General features: G+C 41.5%; 1 protein-coding gene across 5 annotated transcripts; it reads right to left on the bottom strand.

Annotated features, from left to right (window-relative positions):
* Window positions 1-4,182: 4,182 nt before the first annotated feature.
* On the bottom strand, window positions 4,183-11,053 carry LOC115689313 (F-box protein CPR1-like). 5 transcript variants are annotated; one of them, XR_008817594.1, is made up of 4 exons: window positions 9,909-11,053; window positions 8,934-9,002; window positions 5,447-7,567; window positions 4,183-5,335 (listed from the first exon to the last, which is right to left on the bottom strand). XR_008817594.1 is itself a non-coding variant. In XM_030615322.2 (3 exons), the coding sequence occupies exons 1-2, from the start codon at window positions 11,024-11,026 to the stop codon at window positions 8,963-8,965; spliced, it is 1,158 nt and encodes a 385-aa protein (XP_030471182.2). In that variant the 5' UTR covers window positions 11,027-11,053; the 3' UTR covers window positions 4,183-7,567; window positions 8,934-8,962. The 5 variants fall into 5 exon arrangements, 1 of the variants encoding a protein (XP_030471182.2); XR_008817595.1 differs by having other exon boundaries at window positions 4,183-5,314; XR_008817597.1 differs by having other exon boundaries at window positions 4,183-5,015.

The following is an 11,053-nucleotide window of genomic DNA, read 5'->3' as shown; positions in this document are numbered from 1 at the left end:
CCCAAACATAGACAAATTCCACATTAAAATTACATATGGCTAACACATTTTGAGTCGCCGTTCCTTTTCGACCAATAAAACGAATTTGATCGTACGTAGGTATCACTGCTGGGATATGTGTACCATCAATAGCTCAAATGCAATCCTTAAAATATGAATAAAATCGTCGGTCTTTCTTGATATTCTCTGAAACTTCCCTATATTGTTGATCGGTTGGTTGGATCAAATCTTTTCTCATATCACATACTTTATCTAAAACTAAGCTAAGGAGTCTACTTATGGTTTCCCCAGAGCGCTACTTGTGCTAACCTATTACCTATACCATGTCCCAAAATATGAAGAAACATACCAACCATTTTTGCAACATCAGTATTCCTAGATTCTTCAAGATCATATCGTGTTACTAAGTCGTGCGTTAAATTATTAAATACAACCTTATGCATTCTAAACTTATTATAGCACCTTATCAGATTACCATCTTCGCCCATCAACTCTTTTAACCATGCATTACTTGTATATGTTAAGATCATGCAAGGTTGTTTACAAATGTACGTTGCTTGATAACAAATTGCAACTCCAGTGATTAAGACAAGATCCCAGCATTCCTTTTCCTCTTATCACGATTCCTTTGCGCGCGAATCATCCATAATGCTTCAAGTAACAAAATATAGAGGCATAAGAGAAACAATGAATAATCTTGATCATCCATTAAGAGAAACAATGTATTAACCATCATATATATGCAAACTCAACCACATAAAGAGAAAACCAACTGAAAACAATTCTCACATTAAAACACTAATAGAAATTGAGTTCACAAGGATGCAAATAAATATCCATCAACTGAAACAAAGTAGCATTACTCTCTTCATATAGGAAAAAAAAAGTAGCATCACTCTCTTCAAACATGAAAACAATAAGATACTAACATCCTATCTATGAAAACCTGACTCTCTTCCCAAATCATACTTGAGATACTTGACTTTCTTTGCATCATCCTTTAAGCTCATGAAAACCAGCCCATTGTCTATCTTTTCCTTTAAATGATAGATTGCAAAATAGTATATTGTTTCGTCTTCTACAATCTCAAGTATGGTATCCAATATATCTATGAGGTCTTTGTAAGGACTGCCAACATTGGTTGATTGAGATGCAGTAGTGGCGACACTCTTACTTTCAATAGTTGCAACTAGCCTGTTAATTTGCGTTCCAAGCTCTTCTCTTGTGCTCAATTTCTTATCTTTCTTTCCTCGAGCTTGCCTCATTGAAGTCTGCACGGCTTTTTTACAACTCTAAGTTCCAATTGGTTCACCAATGGTTTCATCCACATGACACTCGAAATTGTCATCAGTAGATCCTGCACCAACATCGATACTAGGTCATGTGGTCTCAACATCATCACTAATACATAAATCTTGTGCAGGATTCCAAGTGGTTCGTCCAATAGCAACTGTATCTCCGAACATCATATCTAACTTCTCTCCAAGATCAAGATGTATGCCTTTCGTCCCAAAAGCCTTAAACTTTGGATTGGCCTGTTATAATAAAGCATTTGTGTAAGTTGTATCACTGAAGGTGATCCTAACACGAAAGTAAAAGAAGAAGTGACAAAAATCTGAATTTTACTCTCCCATCATTCGTCACTCATATCAATGGTTTTCTTCCTTGAATCTCATCCTAGTCATGTTTCATTCTAAAGCAATGACCTCCATATTTTCCATTCTTCCTTGATTTTTATCATACTTTTTGCCTATTAGCTCCTCAAACATGCTAATTATGACTGTCCATCCATCCATCCCTTTTGTTGTTTGCCGGACGATTGCCTTTTTCAATTTGTTCAATGCACAACTTAGAAAAGGTTTCTACATCTTCCGAGCTCCAAACTGCATTTTCCTTTGATGAACTTGCCATCAACTAGTTAAGTAACGTGAACAAATTTGAGAGGCACAAATAAAAGAGATTAACCATGAAACTACAAATAAAAAATAACAATGGCAGGCCAAGAAAGCCTATATCTTAACAGAAATCTCCAGAATAAAAACAACATGATCAGCACTAATGGTCAGCACACCAGGGATAACTTCACAGCACTTCGAATTAGATTCAATCTATACTCTCGAAGACTTCTCCAAAACAAAATATGTTGTCTCCATCAAGCCTAGACAGATGATGATCCTACCAAGTAAGTTAAAACTAAATGGGTCAAATCTTCAGCATTCACAATTTGTAGAAGCCATAGGTGGGACAAGCGGTTTACCATAGATCAATAAAGCATAGAATTAGAAATCAAATGATTGGCCAAAGACAAGAATGACATACAATAAGGGGATAATTGTGGAAAAAATGTGAATTATTTGCCAACACTAAACTTGCGGAAGTAGTTGTTAACAAGTGAAAATTTCTTACTAGCCAGACCAGACAGGAGAGACCCATGACAGGCAAGATTGTCTGACTACTACATAGATTTGGGTCATGCATAATTAACTGAACTATTTACAAAAACATAGCCGAGTCGTAAAGAACATTCCAAAAACACGTCACACTCATGAAAATATTTCACACCAACAATCAAAGCCAAATAACTGAGCCCACTTCAAAAATGTTTACAAAAGACAAGAGAAGCGAATGGCGTAGCGAATTCGAAGCATCATGATGCAGGACACAATCATCAGTGAGAATGCCTGCGTCAATTCACATATCAAAGCACATGGCTTTCAGAGAACGAAGATAGAATTTCGGAACAGAGAAGGCAACTCGATGGGTACTATAAACAATGTTTAAAACAAACATTCCAATCTAAACGAGATGCAGTGCCTCGCTTGGGTACTTGCTTCGTGACTCCTCAACCATGGTCAATCGGTGTGCAAGGATATAATTCTTCAAGCCATAGAACATTCTTTAACTCTACAGAGAGATAGAGAGAGAGAGAGGGGGGTGAGGGAACTGCAGTCGAGCGAGGGAACCACGCCTCCGTAGTCATGCGATCGGTCCGAAGCAGAGCAAAGCAAGCAAGAGAGGCGAGCAGTGGAGAGCAAGAGCGAGGCAACAATCGAGTGCGAGAAAGGCAAATAGTTGAGCGAAGCTGAGAGATTAGGGTTTTGTTTTTTTAGATGAGCAAAATTGAACTTTTATTGATATTTTGAGGGCAAAGTAGGCAACTGGCCAAAATTCATTAATTGAAGGAATTAGCATTCCGAATATGCTGAAATCCCAATGCAGGTCCCCATCTTATTTTGGCTAATGAGGTGTTTTTCCCAAGAGACTTTGAAGGCCTAAAGGCCATTGGGAAAACTGAATCAAATGGGATCGTACTACCATGACAAGACATCTCTATGAAACACTTCTAGCATGGCTTGAATTATTTCAAGCTTCAAAATTCATTTCATTTCTTTCCCCATTTGCAATGCACGCCCATGAGACAAGAAATGCAAGCAACAATACTAGGTGCAAAGAACCAGAAATCATGAATAAAAATGAGTTTAATGAGAAAATCACTTGCCTGAGACTTGAGAGCAGAGGAGTGAATTAATAACACCAAATCAAATGCGCTAACTTATCAATAATTCATCTATTGCAGACAACCAGTCAAGTGCACTAACTCATAACCATCACCTCCCATAACGAGCAACAGTGAAATCTCCTCCCATGATTTTTAGGTCTCCACGAAGTTTAGAGAATCACAAGCCGACCATGCTTGCATAATAGAGGACTAACTTTGTTGATATAACTGGAAGATGATGCATTTCTCTTCGAACCACTTCCAATTGAAGCCATTAAACATCCTAATTTGGTGATTTGGATGAATTCGTCAAACAAACCAAGAAAAAGAAAATCGAAGGCAACAAGATTACCATAGATAAAAGAGTGTTCGAACAAGTTTTGATGCTTAATCATGAAGATGATCAAGGAGAGTGCTCAACGAAAAAAATATTAGAGTGCTTTGAGGGAGAGAGAATGAGCCCTAATTGTTTTCAAATGATGGCTAATTGAAGAAACAACGAAAGAGAGAGAGAGTTACGGACCACCACGTGGACTTTGCCATGACAACTGAATTATTTCCATGCGTCATCCAACTTAGTAATTTCACGGTAAAATTTGACGTATACTCAACCTTTTACTCCGTTTTAATCTCATCGCATTCAACCTTTTTCATCCGGATACTCGATCGTATTAGCCCAGACATTAATCATACTTCTCGCCTATTAGCCCGATAAAAGCAGTTTAAGGGAGTAGCGGATACATTCCATCCCACCAGCAACTTCAGTTTTCAAGAAGGACCCGACCAATGAATTGAACCAAAGGCCAACAACAAATTCATACCGAGAAGGAAATGATCACGTTGACCCGTTGATTTCTTTTTTCTCTTTCTTTCTAACTACACTGTGCATTAATTATTTTTTTCTCTCCAAATAAACGATGAGACCGTTCTCTTTTCTTCCCTTAATTTTGGTTGGCACGTGAAAATAGGATCGGCTCCGCGGTTGACTCCGCTCAAAAAGGGTCTCAACCCAACAACATGAGTGTGCCTTGACTAAGCTTACGCCAGCTCTTCTTTCTTCAGTGGTCGGTCGACGCAAGCCCCGCCGAAGCAAGGGCAAAGGCCCCCATCAGATGCTTCACGAGGATTTCTGACGTCAAGATTATCTTGGAAACCTATGCCTTGACTTGTAGCTGATGGCAGCCTCCTTCGTCAACACCAAGTGCAGACAAAAAGAGGCCCCGTGATCCACGAGGATTTCTAAGTCGAGATTCCCTTGGAAACCGTGCCGACAACGCCGAATCGCTGGCGACCCCTTTTTTCCACCGAATCATATCTCCTCCATGACCATCGATAATGTCTCGGTCCGAGGAATCAAGACCGAGAAAAATGCAAAGGTGGTGGTGGCAGGTCAGGATCGGACAAAGTGGTGCTCCCCACGTGTACCACGCAGGAGCAGATTTCCATGGAAAAAGAATACACAATGGTAGGACCCTGGACGACTTAAAAAGGACCGTCCCACGCAATTCGACCTGTACTGAAAGTCACGATGATGAGTCAACTACCGAGTCCTTTGGTGCTTACCCACCTACTATTCAGTCGCAAGGAACTGCAATTTCAATGCGCTCCTGCGTATGCGTACAATAAAACAGAGCAAACAAGATACATTCTCGTGCAGGAGCAGGGTGCAACAGGCCGGAAACTCTTGGTATCGAAGTACATTCAAATTACAACGTGCATTCACTCCGCAGTAGATCAGATTCGACTTCGCTTTGGGTGATTACAATGCAAGACCCCTGATGATCCTTTCCCCAAACGCTTGGATGAAATCCGACACTCCACAAACAACAAAACAGCCTATACTATTAACATTTCAGAAGCCGACATAACCAAACCGCAGATCGCGTAAAATGAGGTGCTTAGGCCCCCATTCAAACGGGACAACATTTAAGGAGAAAAAATATTTACCTTCGATCTTCAATCCGTCCATATGAAACTCTAATATTCCGGGATATAATGATTGCTTAAAAGATGATGGCTCGGAAGCATCACCTGGCAAAACAAGCTCCTTGCTTTACTCGGCAGCAAAAGAAAGATCCCTCAAAAGTTGAATTCATAAGGGGACACTTTCCTTGGAGAAGAACTGACTCCCGATTCGTCAGAAGAAACTCTCCCATTAATCAACAACAGTGCACAACATTCCTCATTCTCGGGCAATTAGAATGCCTTCAACCCATTGGGTATGTACTGTTTAACACTTGTAATAGAACAATGCTTTATGAGGGGACTGTTTCCTTGGAGAAGAACTGACTCCCCATTCGTCAGAAAAAAACCCTCCCATTAATCAACAACATTGCACGACATTCCTCACTCTCAGGCAATCGGAGTGCACTCAACCCATTGGGTATGGAATTTTTAACTGAGCTTGTTATAGAACAATGCTTCACATGGATTTGGATTGAACTAGATTAGCATGGCCGGGCAACGATAGATGCTCCGTTCTAATAGTGTTCCAGGCACTATCAGAAAAAATGGCCACAGCAACCTTCATGTGTGGTACATTGCCATTAAACTGCAGCAAAAGCAAACTTCCTAGCATAACAAACCAAGAAGGCAACACTCAGCAGTCACTTTTCAAACCAGATGTAGGAATCCTCCCTCTCCCACTAATTTTATTTGGTCTATAACTCTGACCAGATACCAAATGATGTCTCATAGAAGATACTAGAATCAATACAAAGCTTCTTCAGCTGCTAGAACCAGTATCATACGCTATCGTTACCCATGCTTCTCTCCAAAAAGCTTACCAGTCACCTTTTCCTCTTGGAAGACAAACATTAGAGCAGCTTATTTTTATTTTAGCACTTTGATCAATAAAAGCCTGCAAGCATATGCTATTAGCATGAATGGAACCTTTCCTCCACTGATCGTGATCGCTCTCGGGTTCCACAAAATCGTCATTTTTAGAAGAGGGCTCTGCTCATCCATTTTACATCAACTTGTGACAATCGGTATTTACCAAAATTCTTTCAGGAGGAAACTATAATCCATCCATTTGAAGCATGTTTGTAACCCCAAACCTTGCCACTACTGCAGTCAACTGTAATTTTCAATTGAGGACATTCAAGTATTCTTGGGAGAATGTTGCAGAATCCAAGTGTCACATTCTCCTCCTCCAGTATCACATCCTTGCAGGGTTCTTGAACATCAATTTTTCACAGAGGTGTCCGATAATGATGTCAAAGGCAAGCTAGCTGGTTCGAATTTCAGATGGTAACTATCACTTCAAGTATAAACACTCGTCTCTCTAAAGTTTCTCTGTACAATTCGAGATGGGCCAAGTGAGCGAGTGAGCAAAATTTCAGGGGAAGGCCGAGCTTCGACAACTATAGTAAGGGGTGAACGAGTCATTCAGAGCCTGACTGCCGCACAATTCACGATCTCAAATTGTCTGCCCGTGACAAATGGTATTAGATCAAGTTGTAGAGGGTGTGGTTGAGAGAGTTGGTAATGCATACCTAGCGGTTGAGAGAAAGTTGAAATCAGATGTTACCACTATTGCTATTGTCAGAGAAAAGGGTCGAGAAGAGTCTTGTGCCAAGAGAACTCAATTGACGGATGTCATGTCCTCCTTCGACGAAAATCTCACCAAGGTGTTGTTGGCCATGGGCAAATTGAAGCACGGGTAAGGACTTGAAGGAGCAGATCAACGGGGTAGACTTATTATGCCATATTCAAGAAATATCGCAATCCGTAGCTTGAATTTCAAGTTGTATGGTTCTTGTCGGCAGGCATGTCAGATAGTAGGTTTCCTTACTTGTGCTAATTAGTTCTTCTTTGTGTTACTTCTGTTGACAGGAGTTTTCAGCAGTTTGTTCTTCGTGGAAAGAAAAAAGCATTCCCTACTTACTGGCTGAAATAAGTTGCGCAGGTCGGATAGTTATTTTTTATCCATCCATTTTTTTTCGCCATACCTTTCGCGATGATACGTCGGTCCATATCGTAGAAATTTGAGCCATGAATCTAAATACTGAGGCATACATCTCTACTTCTCCTATTGCATTTCCTTCGCTGAGTAGTATGCAGCACCTGGAAAAACCAATTGGCAGTCATGGCAAGGCCTTGGGCACACAGAAGCATTTATCAATTGTTTTTCAAATATGTTTTTCACTATTAAAGGACAATCTTACACGCATAGGATTTATCATGAATTGGGAGGGAAAACAAATCTCTTACGCTGAAAGTTTTAAGAACTACTAAATGCAACACTCTATTAGAAGTAATAATTTAGGGTACGTTTGGTAACATTTCTGTTCCGGGAACAATTTCTTTTCAGAAATAGTTTTTTCTATTTCTATTCTCTGAACGAGTTTCTGAGCAGAAGAACGCATATTATAACTGCACAAAATTTCTATTCTCAAAATAGGAAAAAAACATAAATGCGTTTGGTACGATCGTAAAAAAAATTGTGATGAGGAATTTTTTTAGTTCTTTAATAATTTTGTAGAGGTCGGCCTCGTCATGGCTGTGCGAGTTCGAGGTCGGCTCGCCATGGCCGGGCAAAGCCAACCTCGCCCAGCCATCGCAAGGTCGAGCCTCGCGCAGCCACCGGTGAGGCTCGACCTCGCCGAACCACCGCAAGGTGGGTTTCGCCCGGCAACGGCGAGGTTGGCCTTGCCCACCTCGTCGGCCCTTATTTCTGGCCGGTGACCTTGTTTCAAATTTTGTTCCCGAGAACAATAAAATAAATTTTTTTTACTTTTTATTTCTGTTCCAAATCTATTCCCTAGCCACTTACCAAACGGATTTCCGTTCTTTTTCAGTTCCAGGAAACAAAAGAACAAAAAATAGAAGTGTTACCAAATAGGCCCTAAATCAGCATCTTAAAGAAGTTCAGAAACAAAAAGCCACTGACACTGACATTGTTTCAACACAAGTATGGTAAAGATGCATCAACGACATCAGACAAACATGAAAGTATCAAATTAAACAATATAAAACACAGAATATATAGCAAGTTAAAAAGTATAATAAAAGGTGAAAGATCGAGGGCATAAACAAATGACGGGGAAACTCGCTAATAAAACCCTTCAAGATCTCCGCCGTACAATTTCTTTTTTTTTTGGTCGAACTCCGTCATACTAGTTAGCTCTTACTTCTGCTCACGTTTTATTCCTCCATGACCATGTCATACCAATGGGACAAAGACAGCATGTGTCACCATAAGACGGTTTATCTAGAAAAGAAAAACACTATATGATGCTTAAGTACGTTACTTAGATACAATAAATGTTTGCCTCCCCCCAAAACAAGACGGTTTTGGTTTAAAAATCGACAATCCGAATGGAGCTATATTTTCTCAATTAAAGTACTACTTTATAAAATATCATGCTCGACAAAATTTGTTAAGCAAAATCACTTATCAGAGTAATCACAGTTCATCGAGATAACTCACCGCCGTTGCACAACAATGCCCCCATTAGCTCAAAGAACAAGCTTGAAACCCACTGAGAGGAAGTCATCCCTAGACAGGAGGAAGGCAGTTTCGAATCAACTAAACAATCAATAACAGTAGTAAAGATGAGAGGTATGAGTAAGCCAAGTCACCAAAATATGTACCAGAGACATTTTGTTGCAGTTTCTATATAACAGTGAAGCTACTGGCAGCTGTGAGTTCCCCACTACTAGACTAAGCAGACTGACAATTCAATCTGTCATTAAGCAACCATAATGGTACGATGGATGGAATGTAATCAGAATAACTAACACACATCTCTTTTTGTGGCTGTCTTAGCTCTTAAATAGATGTTCTCTAACCTATTGTTTCAACTGAAACTTTAGTGAATGTGTTTTCCTCATATGCATAGACTCCTCTTCTATAAAATGGATTCTCCTTTCAAACTGTTTTATTTTATTTCTTTTATCAGTAAAAATATGGATAAAAAAAAATAAAGGAGTACGCATGGCCGTTTGGTTTAGTGAAACATAATCTGGCAAGTAGTCTTCAATTCCAAGTTCCCAATTCCCACATTAGATCCCCTTAGTCATCAATCATCTCCTCTATTCTTTGTCCATATTTTCAAATTAATTAGATCACAAAACCACTTTAGTAGTCTCCTTGACTACCCGAAAGTTCTCCCGTCCAGAAAAAGAGAGGATCCGATCATCCGTTGCATCAACCGAACAACTCTTCTTCCTCTAGAAAGAACTATCCTTTAAGCAGGACATGCATCATTTTCGTATCGGTTTCCTTGTTCCGTCCCAAAAGCCGTGGAAAAGTTTCTTTCACTTCACGTTTTTCACAAACATGCAAGAGGGAGGGAGCAGTACAAGCAATCCGCTCCACCAACCAGGTCATTTAAGGTCTGTCCATGAAGAATCTGAGACAGTCCAACACAAAAGAACTTGCTAATTTTCACAAAGTACTTACCTCTTGCTCCTATTCTCCTTATCTTCTAATTCTTGCTGCTTCTTCTTGGTGACTCCTCCATAATCATCGACCGAAACAAGGGTTGTGAAACAAATTTCTGCTTCAAAGGAACTCGGCATGCCGCTTATATCGACCTTGTTGACACACTTAGTCTCTAAATCATACCAAACCAGATTCTTGCTGTCCTGTCTCACCAAAACTTGACGACCATTATGGGAGAAAGCCAATGGCCGGACAAATCCAAGAGACCTCGAGACTTCAGATTGAGGTATGGAGAACAGCTTAGCCCATGATTCTTTCAATCCATATTCTTTCATGATCCACACATCGACACCCATGTGACTATCATTGATGCTAAGGCAAAGACACCCTCCCAGGACGGCCACATCCATGTCAAGCTTATTATCTATAACCTCAGGCTGGTCCACCACCTTAAAATCCTCAACACAGAAATCAAAAGCCACCAGCAAGTTTGCCGAATCCGACACCAGCTCCCGGGTCATGATCCAATGCAGGCGGCCGCACGCGAAAACCCCCATTTTGCGGGGATAAACCAGAGAGTACGGCATGTCGCGGAGCCGCCTCCACGCGTTATCTTTCAAACTGTAGATACTAACCTCGGACTCGATCGGCTCGGTCACGAGCTGGACCAGCCTCAACAGCACGTAGTCATCGCTCCTATCGTCGTACCCGAACCCGTAAACGCAAACGGAGAAGACCGACGCGCGTCGCACCTCGACGGCCGAGTACGGCAGGAACTTGTGCCGCCGGGTGGAGGGGTTCCATATGACGACGTCGTCGGCGGCGTTGGAGATGCAGAGCAGGCCGTTGCAGGACCCGAGCACCTTGATCTGGTCGCTGTAGCACATGAGCGGGTAGTTCGTCTCCTCCACGCGTCGCAGGGACCCCAGATCGATCCAGTAGAGGCTGGAGGAGTGGCGGAGGAAGAGGCTGAGGTTGGTGCTGGACTCGACGGAGCGGCAGAGGTGCGACCTCACGAACCCGGGGCTGTCTATCATGCCGCGCCACCGCTTGGACACGCACCGGAAACGCAGCAGCGACCTCACCGGCAGCCGGTCCAGTATCTCGGTGATCAGCTCCACCGGAAGCCCCGCCATTTCGCACCCCCCCAAAACCCTCGCCCG

Source organism: Syzygium oleosum, unplaced genomic scaffold, assembly GCF_021117445.2.
Source record: "Syzygium oleosum isolate NSW1041296 unplaced genomic scaffold, Sole_v2.1 Sole_v2.11, whole genome shotgun sequence".
In the NCBI taxonomy this organism is placed as follows: Eukaryota; Viridiplantae; Streptophyta; class Magnoliopsida; order Myrtales; family Myrtaceae; genus Syzygium; species Syzygium oleosum.
Note: the sequence above shows the minus strand (reverse complement) of the source record. Positions and strands in the feature narration are given on the sequence as shown.